The following is a 13,649-nucleotide window of genomic DNA, read 5'->3' as shown; positions in this document are numbered from 1 at the left end:
TCTGTTGTTTTATTTTTAAAACAGTTTTTATGTTTCAGAGACATGTTGAAATAACTGAATATCTCCAGCTTATATATCTGAGATTTACGTGAAAAGAAGTCTATGAGAGGGAGGAGTGGGTGAGGGTGTAGATTTAAAAAAATGATTGGCCATGAGTTGATAATTGTTGAAGCTGGACAATGGGTACATAGGGAACTCGGTATTCTGTTTCCTCTCTTTTTGTATGCTTAAACATTTCCAAAATAAGAAGTTTTTTAAGAATGCTTAGTCCAAGATATTAACAATTTAGTGCTTATTTAAAGATAGAACATTTTTTTTCCCACTACAGCATGCAGTTCTTGGCTTTTTTCCCACTACAGCATGCAGTTCTTCTTTTGGGGAACTGCATCTGTGACCATCTGTCCTGTTCCTGGCCCACCCCCACCACCTCTCTGTTGCTGACTGTTGCTTCCCAAGGCCAAGGCCAGAGGGTGGAGGAGACATAAGGGCATTAGACCATTAGACAGCTCTCATTTACTGGGTGGTCTTGGTTTTACAGCTGGCTTTTCCTGGGTTTAGTCACTTTGCTTGTGTTATGGATCAATTCTGTTCTCCTAAAAAACTTTTTTTTTTTTTTTTTTTTTTTTGACAGAGTCTCGCTCTGTCGCCCAGGCTGGAGTGCAGTAGCATGATCTCAGCTCACTGCAGCCTCTGCCTCCCAGGTTCAAGCAATTGTTCTGCCTCAGCCTCCTGAGTAGCTGAAATTACAGGCGCCCGCCACCATGCCTGGATAATTTTTGGTATCTTTAGTAGAGACAGGTTCACCATGTTGGCCAGGCTCGTCTCAAACTCCTGACCTCAGGTGATCCACCCGCCTTGGCCTCTCAAAATGCTAGGATTATAGGCGTGACCCACTGCGCACAGCCCCAAAAGACAAAGTTGAACTCCTAACCCCAGTACCTGTGAATGTGCCTTTATTTAGAGACGAGGTCTTTGCAGATGTAATCAAATTAAGATGAGGTCAGACTGGGTGCTGCGGCTCACACCTGTACTCCCATCACTTTGGGAGGCCAAGGTGGGCAGATCATTTGAGGTCAGGAGTTTGAAACCAGCCAGACCAACATGGTGAAACCACATCTCTATTAAAAATTCAAAAATTACCCTGGCGTGATGGTGCGAGCCTGTAATCCTGGCTACTCGGGAGGCTGAGGCAGGAGAATCGCTTGAACCTGAGAGGCAGAGGCTGCGGTGAGCAGAGATGGAGCCACTGCACTCGAATGAGGTCATACTGGATTACGATGGGCCCTAAACCCTATGACTGGTGTCCTTACAAGGAAAGAAATTTGAAAACACGGAGGAGACACAGGTGAAATAAGGCCATGTGAAGACAGAGGCAGGGCTTGCATAAGCCAGGGAATGCCAAGGTTGGCAACCAAAGGAGTTAGAAGCAAGGAAAGATTATTCCCTAGAGACTTTAAAGGGAGCATGGCTCTGCTGACACCTTGATTTTGAACTTTTGAGTCTGTAGAACCGTGAGACAAATTTCTGCTGTTTCAAACCACCCGGTTTGTGGTGCTTTCTTACAGTAGCCCTAAGAAACGAATACACCCGATCCAGACCTTCCCAGCTCTGCGATGTCTCTTCTGTTGCATGGTGTGTATTTGGTCCCCAGGGATGCCAGCTCCAACTGTGGCCCCCCGGAGCCCAAACAACACATACTCCTGCAATTGGGGTCCCTCACCTTTGCCGCTGGGTCCACTTGGGCAGGACTTGCATTCTTCTGCCCTAAGTGGTTCAAAGAGTTTGAGTGGGTACACTCTGGTACTAGAGAAAATCTGAAGCAATTTACCTAGTTGGATGAAAAAGGACTTATGTACCCTTGATTTTTTAAAATTCATTGTTCTTCTATGTACATTTCGCTTTAAAACTCTGAAATGAACATTTGTTTATGCAGTATGACATGATTTAATAATTTATATGACAAGCTTAATAAGGCTGACATTCAATGAACAGAAAAGTAATTTATCTTTTAGTAATCAGAAAAACTTTCAATCCATTTTTATTTTATCTTTAAGTGTCTTTTATTAAAGCTTGTGATTTTTATTAATGTAAACAAGCCAAAGGGTGATTGTTTTTGACACACGGCATTGTACCATAGTGTAATGGGTAGTTTCCTTCTCAGTTAACCTTCAATGGTCTGTACACACTATTCTGAAATACTGTGGTGAAGTAAGGCCTCGCATCTTCGAGCAGGACGCTACATAAGGGAGGGTTCGTGGCATTGGAAGGGCCTTCCACATCCCAGATTTCAAGCATACTGCAACCAGGCCTGAAAAAAGATAGCCATATATATCCATATTAGAAATGTATTCCTGTCTAGAGAAAATAGATACATAACACAACATCTAGATTTTCAAAGACAAATTTATTAGTTAAATATTTTAAAGCGTCATTTCAAAAAACATAATTTCAGTGTTTAGAAATTTAAAAAATAGAATGAAATTAAGTATGTTGCATTTTCACATCTCATTTAACCAAATGAAAGACATATCCTAATAATAAAGCTTCAATATACATTCATAAATATACATTTAAAAGCTCACTTTCAAGATGAAACAAACATAAATATACTCTCTAAGTGCCATCACCATCTAAACATAAGGCCCATTTGTAGTAAAATAAGACAACTTAAAACCTAATCGAATTCCTGATGAATTTCATATTTTTTAGCATAAACTGTCTTGGATTAGCATGAAATCATCCAAGGCAGGGACAGGAGACTCTCGTGGCAATTTGTTTTCTTCAGTGCTTTCCCATTTTGGGTGGCTCTATGACTGGGCTAAATGAGACACTATTCCTCCCTAGAGAGTAACCCTGCATGGCAGTCGTTAAAGGGAAGGAGTCAGGCAAAATTGATTTCTACTCTTTTAACATCTATATTGAAGTATAAGTTATACAGAATAAAATTCACCTATTTTATGTGTAAAGTTTGGCAGGTATGGGCAAATGTGTATAGATGTGTAAGCACTACCACAATCATAACACAGAAAATGTCCATCACCCCCACAAGCTCCCTGTGCCCTTTTGCGATCTACCTCCTTCCCCAAACACGGCCTCAGGCAACTACTGTGCTTTCTGCACTAGAGTTTTGCTTTCTCTAGGATTTCATATTATGTAGTCTTTTCATTTTTGGCTTCTTTACCATAGCATGTTTTTGATATTCATATCTGAGCTGTAGTTCCTACAACTTCTGTTGAGGTTCAACAGTTCCTTCCTTTTTGTTGCTAAGTAATATTTCATTGTATACAGAGAACACAATTTGTTTATCCATTTGCAAGTTAATGAACATTTGAGATGTTTTGAGTTTTTGGTGACCATGCACAATGCCACTATAAACATTCATGGACAAGGCTTTTTGTGGACGTGTGTTATCATTTCTCTTAGGGGAAAACCCAGGAGTGGAATTGCTGGGTTGCATGGTTATGTATGATTAAGTGTGGATTTATCTTTATAAGCAAGTTCAAAACTGTTTTCCAGAGTAGATGCACCATTTTCCATTTCCACCAACAATGCATAAGAGTTTGAGGTTTTTGTAATTTTAATCATTAGAGTATGGTTATGGATGATTCAAAACATCTTCTTTGGTGGAATGTCTATTCAAATATTTTGCCAAATTTTGTGCTGTTTCTTATTGAGGTGTGAGAGCTCTTTGTATATTCTGGGTAAACGTGTGTCAGATTTTTTTAGCAGATGTATTAAGGCATAATTGCTCAATAATTACTCAATCAGCTGCACATATTTAGTATCCACTTTGATACATATTAACATATGTATACACCTGTAAAACAGCAGCCACAATAAAAATCATGAACATACCCATCTCTCCCAAAAGTTTACTTCTGCTCTTTTGTAATCCTAATTATTGCACGCTTTCTTTTTTGACTGGATTCTTGTCCTCAGTAGAATTATTTTGAGATTCATCCATATTGCTGTATCAATAGTTCATTCATTTTTATTAGTATTTACATTCTTTGGATATTCTAACAGTGTGTTTATACATTCATCTGTTGATAAATAAGTGGGTTCTTTCCAGTTTGGGGCTATTACAGAAAATAAGGTGCTATGAACACTTGTGTACAATTACTTGGATGGATATATGCTTTCTTTTATCTTAATAAGTATAGTAGTTGTATGTTTAACTTTTAATAAAATTGCTAAACTGTCTTGCAGAGTGGTTGTACCATATTACTTTTGCACCACTGGTGTATGAGAGTTCTAAGTCCTCCATAGTGTCAGCAACACTTGGCATGATCAGTTTTTTTTTTTTTCAATTATAGCTATTTAGCTATTTTCTTAAGAGTTTAGTGATATCTCACTGTAATTTGCATTTGCATTTCACAAATCATGAGTAACATCAAACATCTTTGTGTGTGATTATTTGCTATCTGTCCTTTTGTCCTTTTTTTAAAACTTTTTCATTTTTGAAACAAGCTCTTGCTCTGTCACCCAGTGGAGTGCAATGGAACAGTCTCGGCTCACTGCAACCTCTGCCTCCTGGGTTTAAGCGATTATCCTGCCTCAGCCTCCCGACTAGCTGGGATTATATGCTCTGACCATCACGCCTGGCTAACTTTTTGTATTTTTAGTAGAGACGGAGTTTCGTCATGTTGGCCAGGCTGATCTCCAACTCCTGAGCTCAGGTGATCCACCCACTTTCGCCTCCCAAAATCCTGGAATTACAGGTATGAGCCACCCACTGTGCCCGGCCTCTTTTGTCCATTTTTAATTGGATTGTTTTCTTATTATTGGGTTTTGAGAGTTCTTTATACATCTAGGGAAAGTCCTTTATCATAGGCTTTGAAAATATTTTCTCCCAGACTGTGGTTTATCTTTTAATTCTTCCTAATACTGTTTATAATAAAGCAGAGGTTTATAGTTTTAATGAAGTCCTATTTATCAATGTGTTCTCTTGTAGATCATGATTATGTTACTGTATCTGAGAAATCTTAGCCTAATCCAAGGTTACAATAATTTTCTTCCATATTTTCTTCTAGAAATTTTATATTCTTAGATTCTTAGTAGCAAGTTACCTTCTACTCCTAGTTTGCTGAGAGTTTTTAATCAGTTATGGATACTGAATTGTGTCAAATACTTTTTCCTGAATGTACTGAGAGGATGATGCGGTCTTTCTTTTTCAGTTTATTACTATGGTGAATTCAGCTAATTGGTTTTCAAATAGTGAGATAACTTTGCATTCCTGGGATAAACTCCACTGGTACATTATGTATTGTCTTTCTTTAATATATTGCTGGATTCATTTGTTGCAATTTTACATATGTGTTCATGATACATTTTGATTGGTTGTTTCCTTTTATTGTAATGTTTCTCTCACGTTGGTATCAGGATAATGCTGACCTCACAGAACCAGTTGGGAAGTAATCCCTCCTTTTGAATTTTCTGGAATACTTTGTAGAATTGGAATTATTTCCAGTGAAGATATCTGTCTTAAAGTTTTCTTTGTGACAATTCTTTTTACTACAAATATAATTTTATTAATAGATATAAGGTCATTCATGACAAGGTAATAGATATAAGATTTTCTATTTCTTAAGTGAGCTTTGGTTTTGCATCTTTCAAGGAACTTGTCCATTTTATCTATTTTGTCCTACTTAGTGGAGTAAAGTTGTTCCTAAAACTCCCTCATTATCCTTTTCATTCTTCAGATCCTGTAGTGATAAAATCTTTCTTATTCCTGATATTAGTAATTTCTGCCTTCAATCTCGTAGTTTGGGCAGAAGTTAATCAGTTTTATTAATCTTCTCAAGAATCAGTGTTTGGTTTTATTGACTTTTCCCCATCTTGAAGGGAAATTCACACTGATTTTGATTCTAATTTTTATGCTCTCTTTTCTTCTCCTTACTTTGGAGTTTACTTGTTCTTTTCTTCTAGTTCCTTAAGGTGAAGCCGAGTGACTGATATGAGGTCTTTCTTCTTTTTCTATTATAGGCATTCAACATAAAAACAAATCTCTCTACTGCTGTATCTGCCTCCCACAAATAGCGGGATGGTGTTCTCATTTTCCCTTAGGTCAAAATACGTTGAAACTCACCCTCCTTTTGTTTCTTCTTGACCATGGATTATCTGGAAATGTACTACTTAGTTTCTAAACATTTGAGGGAATTCCCACATAGAATTCTGTTACTAATTTCTTATTTAATTTCATTGTAGTCAGAGATTGTACTTTGCATGATCTAAAGTATTTTAAATGTGTCAATACTTGTTTTGTGGCCAAGAAACTGGTCTTTTTTGATAAATAGTCTGTGTGTGCTTGAAATGTCTATTTTGCTGTTCTAGGGTGGTGTGTACTATAAATGTCAATTAGGTCATACTGGTTGATGGCGTTATTTAAATCTTCTGTATTCTTGCTACATTTCTTTTTATTCTACAAATTATTTAGAGAAGACTATTAAAATTTCTAACTATACTGTAGATTTGTCTATTTTTTCCTAAAGTTCTATCAGTTGTGCTTCATATATTTGAAACTCTGTTACCTGAGTGCATAAATGTTCAGGGTTGCTACATCCTCTTGAAATATAAATCTCTTCATTTAAAAATCCTTGTTTAATCTTGATAATATTCTTAGCATTCAAATGTACTTTGATGTTATTACAGCCACACCAGCTTTCACTGACTAGTAGTAGCATCACATGTCCTTTTCCTATCTGTTAACTTTTAACCTCTTCGTTTCTTTATATTTAAATAAATTTCTTGAAAGTAGCCTATAGTAGGGTCTTGCTTTGCTATGCAATCTGACAATTCTTGCTTTGCATTTGTGGTGTTTAGAGCTATATTAGTTTCCTATTGCTGCTATAACAAATTACCACAAACAGTTGCTTAAAGCAACATGTATTTATTCTCTTTCAAATTTTGGAGCTCATAAGTCTAAAATCACGGTATTGGCAGGACTCCAATCCCTCAGGAGGTTTGAGAAGAAAATCCACTTCCTTGCTTTTCCAGCTCCTAGAAGCTGGCCTCATTCCTTGGCTTGTGGCCTTGTATCACTCCAACTTCTGCTTCTATCATCATATCACCTTTTTGATCTCTTACTCTTTTGCCTCCTCCTTATAAAGACTTTGTGATTACATTTGTCCTACCTGGATAATAAGGATAATCTCCACATCTCCTGAGCATTAATTTAATCACATTTGCAAATTTCGTTTTTCCATGTGAGTAATGTAATTCACAATTTCTGGGAATTAGGACATGGCCATCGTGGGGGGCTCATTATTCAGCCTACCACAAGTTCATTTACATTAATGTGATAGTTGATATGGTTAGATTTAAGTGTGTCATCTCGGTGCTTTCTCTTTGTTCTGTCTGATCTTTGTCCCCCTTTCCGACTTCTTGTGCCTTATTTTGGATTGAGTGATTTTTATAATTCCATTTTAATCTTGTTTGTTGCCTTTTGGGTTCTGTCAATTTTTGCTTCATATATTTTGAAATTCTCTTTTAAGTTCACATGCACTCAAATTATTACATCTTTCTCCTGTACTGAACTATTTTGCATTATAAAACATCGTTTCTAGTAATATTCTTTGTCTTAACATCTATCTTATCTGATATTTATACATTTTTCACTTCAGCTTTCTAATGTTTACTCACATGGTATCTTTTCCATTCTCTTTCCTTCAGCCAATATACATATTTGCATTTAAAATGCACCTCTTGCAGGCAGCCCATAGATAGGTTTTGCTCTCGTATTCAGTTTGCCAGTCTCTGCCTTTTGTTTGGAAAAGTTTAGTCCTCCTTCACTTTGAAATTACTGATACGGTTTGATATAGGCTTGCTATTGTGCTCTTTTTTAAAAAAAAAAAAACCACTTTATTTCAAGTTTGGAGATCCACATTAAGTGAGAGATAATACAAGTAGCTCTTGTATAGACTTTAAACAGTGTCCCCCGCCATGGTAACATCTTGCATATTTGCATAATATCACAGCCAGATAATTCACATTGATAGAATGGCGATAGAGAGCATTTCCATCACCACGGAGATCGCTTGTATAGCCACACATACTATACTTTCCCCACATTCCCACCCTACCCTAACCCCTCGCAACCACAAATCATTATCCATAATTTTATCATTTGAAGACAGTTCCATAAATGGAATCATACAGTATGTAACCTTTGGGGATTGTCTTTTCTTCATTCAAACAATTCTCTGGAGATTCATCCAGGCTCTTGAGTGTATCAATAGTTTGATCCTATTGCTGAGCGGTATTCCATGGTATGAATAGATCACTATTATTTAACCATTTACTTTGCGAAAAACATCCGGGTTGTTTCAGGTTTAGGCTATTACAAATAAAGCTGCTGTAGACATTTTTCTACAGAATTTTGTATGAACACAACTTTTCACCTGTCTGCGAAACAATGCCCAGTACAATTGCTGGGTCTTAAGCTGGTTATATGTTTAGGCTTTTTCCCCTTTTATTTTTAGTTGACAAGTAATACTTGTACATATTTATGGACTATAGAGTGATATTTCAATGCATAATTACAATGTGTAATGATAAATCAGGGTAAGGATATCCATCAGTTCAAATGTTTACCATTTGTTTTTGCTGGGAACATTCAGAATCCTGTTCTTTCTTCACATATACGATAAGTTACTGTTAACTAATATTCACTCCAAAGTGCCAGAGAACACTAGAACTTATTCCTTCTATTTATCTCTAATTTTGTATCTCTTAACCAACCTCTCCTTATTTTCTTCTCCTCCTTACCCTTCCCACTCAGATTCTGACTACCACAATTCTACTCTACTTCTATGAGCTACTTCTTTTAGCTTTCACATGAGTGACAACATGCACTATTCATCTTTCTGTGGCTGACTGGTTTCACTTAATGTATCCAGGCTCATCCATGTCTAGGCTTGCCATTATGCTCTTTTTTTCCCCACTGTTTTATTTTTTGAGTGGTTTTTCTAGGGATGACAACAAGCATCTTTAACATATCATGATTTACTTATCATTTAAATTGGGTTATTTCTAGTAAATCATGCATTTCCATTTACTCAATTTTTGTGCTACTGTCATGTATATTTAATTTCTGTCATGAAGTAAAAAATATAATGGTATCATCTTTGCCTTAAATAATGTCTTCTAAAGATTTTCAGAGAAGAAAAATGTATAGTGATTAATATCCACATATTTACCATTTCCAGTGCACTTCGGTATTTCTTGTATATCTGAGTTACCATCTGGCATCATTTCTCATCAGCTGATAGAACTTCTTGTCCATCTTGAAGTATAAATCTGTTACCAACAAATTATATTAGATTTTTTTGATCTGAAAAATGTATTTTTGGCCTCCATTTTTAAAAGATAATTTCATTAAATATAGAATTGTTGATTTTTCTTCTTCAGCACTTTGAATTACCATTCCAGTGTCTGATAATTTCCACTATTTATGTTGAGAAGTCAGATGTTTATATAGCATATCATTTTTTTCTCTTATTTTCAAATTTTCTCTTTATCTTTGATTTTACCATTTTGACTACAATGTGCCTTGCTTTGGTTTTCTTTGGTTTAACCCACTTGGATTTGTTGAGCTTAGCAGATCTTTAACTTAGTAGCTCTTATCAAACTTGAGAAATTTTTGGCCAACATTTCTGCAATATTTTTTCTGTCATGTTCTTTTTTTCATTACACCTAATATTAAAATTATGCATGTGTTGAACTACTTAATGTTACACAGGTCTGTGACATTGGTTATTTTTCAATCTTTTTGGTTCCTGTTCTTTTGATTAACTATTCTCTCTGGATTTATCTTCAAATTCACTGAATTTTCTATTCAAATGTTCTGTTTTCATCTCAAAACTGTTGAGTACATTTAAATAATTTTCATTTCATTTACTATACTTTTCAGCTCTAGAATTCCCATGGGGGTTAGAGTGTTTCTATTTGTCTGCTGAGATTCCATATCCCTTCACTCATGGATACCATGTTTTCTTTTAATTTATTGAATATATTTTTCTGAAGCCTTTGAATGTGTTTGTAATAGTGGCTTTGCAGTCTTTGGCTGCTAAATCCGACATCTGGACCTACTTGAATTGGTTTCTATTAACTTATTTTTTTTTTTCAGGGTGTTGGTCATACTTTTTCATTTTAGTTTGCATCTCTGAAACGTTTTGCACATTGTAAATGATATGTTGAAGTTACTGTAGAACCTGTTTTGTTCTTCTGATTGCCAATGTGTTGTTCTAGGAGACAATTAATGTGCCTGAATTTCCTGTCATGTGCAGGAGCTAATATCTCTGCTTAGAAGCCTAAAGAAAGGCCTCAAAAGATCCATTACACATCTTAGAATTTTATGATTTTTAGAGATTCAAAATTCAGAAATTAAAAAATTTTAATTTTTCTTATTATGTTTTTCTTAGGATGTTTTTCTTATTATGGCATTTTGGGTTTTGTCACTTTTCTTTTAAGTCTTACAAATCCAACTTAGCTACGGTACTGGATGCTAATATCTCACTATGTTTTAAATTCAAATCCATATTTCAGATATCTAATAAAAATTTTCATATTTCAAAAATTATGAAAAAAGCTAAGTAGAAGATATTAAATTGAAAAATCAGGATGTTAAAATGTACTATAATGTTTGGAATTAAATTCTACTTCATTGATAGTATAATTTTACTTCTCTAGATGAAATAATTTAGACTAAGATACCAGGATAATATTTTAATGAATTTAAACTAAAATCTCTTAAAGATTCAGGACTACTGTAATAAAGTGAAACATTTGTTGCTTAAAAATATACCATATCGGCCAGGCGCGGTGGCTCAAGCCTGTAATCCCAGCACTTTGGGAGGCCGAGACGGGCGGATCACGAGGTCAGGAGATCGAGACCATCCTGGCTAACACGGTGAAACCCCGTCTCTACTAAAACTACAAAAACTAGCCGGGCGAGGTGGCGGGCGCCTGTAGTCCCAGCTACTCGGGAGGCTGAGGCAGGAGAATGGCGTAAACCCAGGAGGCGGAGCTTGCAGTGAGCTGAGATCTGGCCACTGCACTCCAGTCCGGGCGACAGAGCGAGACTCCGCCTCAAAAAAAAAAAAAAAAAATATACCATATCAGAGAGCATAGGGTTAATACTCACTTAGTTCTCATAACACCCCATGCCTTTTCTAAAACATAATAATTCACATGTAACTCCAACAATTTACCTCTTTCTTCTTTGGCAGATTTTCGACTGTATGTAGAATAAACTATTTTTGCCCGGGCCCTTTAAATTTAAACAATAGTTTAAAAGATTTTAAAATGAATGATAATAGAGTAGACTAAAAAAATCTTACTAAATTGAAATCTCAATACTCACTGGGTGGAACACTGATATACATGACTCAAAACAGCATTAACTACTTTGGGGATGGCAGTTTCCACATTCCTACTTATATTTTGAATGTAATAAAACAGCAATTTTAATTCTGCATATACTGCTTATTAGTGTTTAAAATAGTCTAAAGTTGTACTGGGTAGCAGACAGCAGCTTAGGATATAACATTTTCTTCTCATAATTCACAAAGTTTTCAGAGAATATATTCTGACAGAGACTGAATGTAGTCAAAACATATCTTTCAATGCTTAATTTCATCTGAAGAAGCTCTGACAAACACATGAATTGAAACTGAGTGTATCAAGTAGAACACTTAGACAATGGGCATCCAGGGTGTCAGAACAGGTAGGAAAAGCACCTTCACAGAACCTTGAGAAATGGGGATGGTCACCAAAATATGGTACACAAAATATGGTGGTTTGACCATAGTGGGAGTTCTTACAAAATCCTGACAAACTATCACTTATGCATTGGATGTTGCTTAGAATTTCAAGCATATGGGATGCTCAGTCACCACAGTGGTTTCCATGCCAGTTCACCGCAGTAGAACAGAGAGAGCATCAGGTACATTTCTAAGGTGTCTGACTCCAAACCCTGGCTCCTAGACAGCAGACCTAAAACTTTTAAATAATTTAAACATTTGCCTCTAACAATAGGCCAAAAATCCACTTTTAAAAAAGATTATACTGACCACTACTAGAATAACCAAAATAATTTTTTAAACCAGCCATTTAAGGAAAGCAAAACTTTTAGACATCAATGGAAACTAGAGTTCTCATAATCGGCTAGCAAAAATTTTCATGAAAACATGTAATATATAATAGCAACTTTCATGTACTTTTTCTACCTGTCACAAAAGGCTAGTCATTGGCCACTAGTAAGATCTAGAAATCATTTCTTAAATCAGAGTGGGGCTTGTGGTGTAGAGCAGGGGTTGGCAAACCATGGCTGTGAGTAAAATCCATCTTATCTCCTGTTCCAACTACCTAGTAGTTTTACTGGAATACACACACATTATAAATATGTGACACATTTGTCACTTTGGGAAAAACTGTCACTTTTGCATTTTTCAGTTTTCAGAGGTCTGCTTGCTCCAGAGGCAACAGGTATGTATTGTCATTTCTGGATGGTTATTGTCATTTTCTTTTTAACTTCTAGCATGAAAATGCTGATGAGTTTGTGTGTATGTGTGTGTGTGTGTGTGTGTAAAAATTTTCTCAATTCCTAAGAATTGGGAGTCACCAAGTGAGTCTTGATGAAATATTCATCTGCCGCCAACCTCAAGTCTGCATCTTTGTAATGTGGATGATTCACAATGGGATGAAGTGTAGACAACTTGACACTTGCCATTGTAGGCATGGCACCTGCGAAGACAGCACCTGGGGGAAAAAAGGCTATATTCTTCAATGAAATGTTTTAAAGAAAATCAGAAGTTAAACTTACCTCTAATATGTGAACCCAGATTAAGAAGGATGATGCCTATTTACATGACCATGGATCTCATTCCTTTTATTGACTCAATAGCTACTCATTGTCTACTATAATAATAGCTGACTTTTGTTAAATGCTATCTTGGGGCTAGACACTGTGCTCTATATTTTAACAAGAATTAAATAATTTGCACAATTCTAAGAGGTGGGTCCTCTGTTCTTACTTTGTAGAATCTACAAACTGAGCATGTGAGGGGTCTGGGTTGCACATTCATTAGAATCTAATGCCTGATGATCTGAGGTGGAACAATTTCATCCAGAAACCACCCCACATCCCCCAGTTTTGTGGGAAAAAATGGTCTTTCAAGAAACCAGTGCCTGGTGCCAAAAAGGCTGGGGACCGTTGTTGTAGATGATGAAGAGACAGAGCCAAGTTAAGTGAGTTGCCCAAGACTGCACAGCCAGGAAGTTCCAGAGCCTGCCCTCTTAGCTGCTTCACTAAAGCTTCCTGCCACGCTAGAGCACCACGCGAACAGCAGGACTACAGACACACATGAAACAAAAAGAATGTAAAATGTCATATCTGTTCCAATAATGTGAAATGCCAGGAACTGAGAGACTGCTGTGAAGGGCAAGTCTCATGGGACATTTTTTCAAATGACTTTGGTGGCTTGTGAACTGTGGTCCTGTGGATGTGCCATAAAAAGGGAAAAGCATTGTTTTCTTCCCTCAGATCATCTTTAATTAAGTTCTCAGAGTTACCATTTGACCTGACACCATTTATACATGCCATGAAATCATTTCATTACTTGCTGCTAGTACTTTTTGGAGTAATGACA

The 13,649-nt window shown here is 36.3% G+C and overlaps 1 protein-coding gene across 1 annotated transcript; it reads right to left on the bottom strand.

The window, feature by feature from the left end:
* Positions 1 to 1,858: 1,858 nt before the first annotated feature.
* Positions 1,859 to 12,756, bottom strand: LOC105520298 (probable C-mannosyltransferase DPY19L2). Its single transcript, XM_011953928.1, has 3 exons — positions 12,660 to 12,756; positions 11,144 to 11,269; positions 1,859 to 2,308 (listed from the first exon to the last, which is right to left on the bottom strand). Exons 1-3 carry the CDS (start codon positions 12,737 to 12,739, stop codon positions 2,158 to 2,160), a joined length of 357 nt encoding a protein of 118 aa, XP_011809318.1. The 5' UTR covers positions 12,740 to 12,756; the 3' UTR covers positions 1,859 to 2,157.
* Positions 12,757 to 13,649: the final 893 nt, after the last annotated feature.

The sequence above is a fragment of the Colobus angolensis genome, unplaced genomic scaffold, assembly GCF_000951035.1.
Source record: "Colobus angolensis palliatus isolate OR3802 unplaced genomic scaffold, Cang.pa_1.0 Scaffold378, whole genome shotgun sequence".
Classification (NCBI taxonomy): domain Eukaryota; kingdom Metazoa; phylum Chordata; class Mammalia; order Primates; family Cercopithecidae; genus Colobus; species Colobus angolensis.
The sequence above is the reverse complement of the archived record's forward strand: the minus strand, read 5'-3'. Positions and strand labels throughout refer to the sequence as shown.

Excerpts from the sequence above, each read along its gene's own strand:
- LOC105520298 (XM_011953928.1), bottom strand. The coding sequence starts at position 12,739 with ATGCCTACAATGGCAAGTGTCAAGTTGTCTACACTTCATCCCATTGTG. Across the intron at positions 11,270-12,659 it reads TACAAAGATGCAGACTTGAG|GGCCCGGGCAAAAATAGTTT; the intron begins GTTGGCGGCAGA and ends TTAAATTTAAAG. Across the intron at positions 2,309-11,143 it reads TGGGGTGTTATGAGAACTAA|GCCTGGTTGCAGTATGCTTG; the intron begins GTGAGTATTAAC and ends ATCTTTTTTCAG.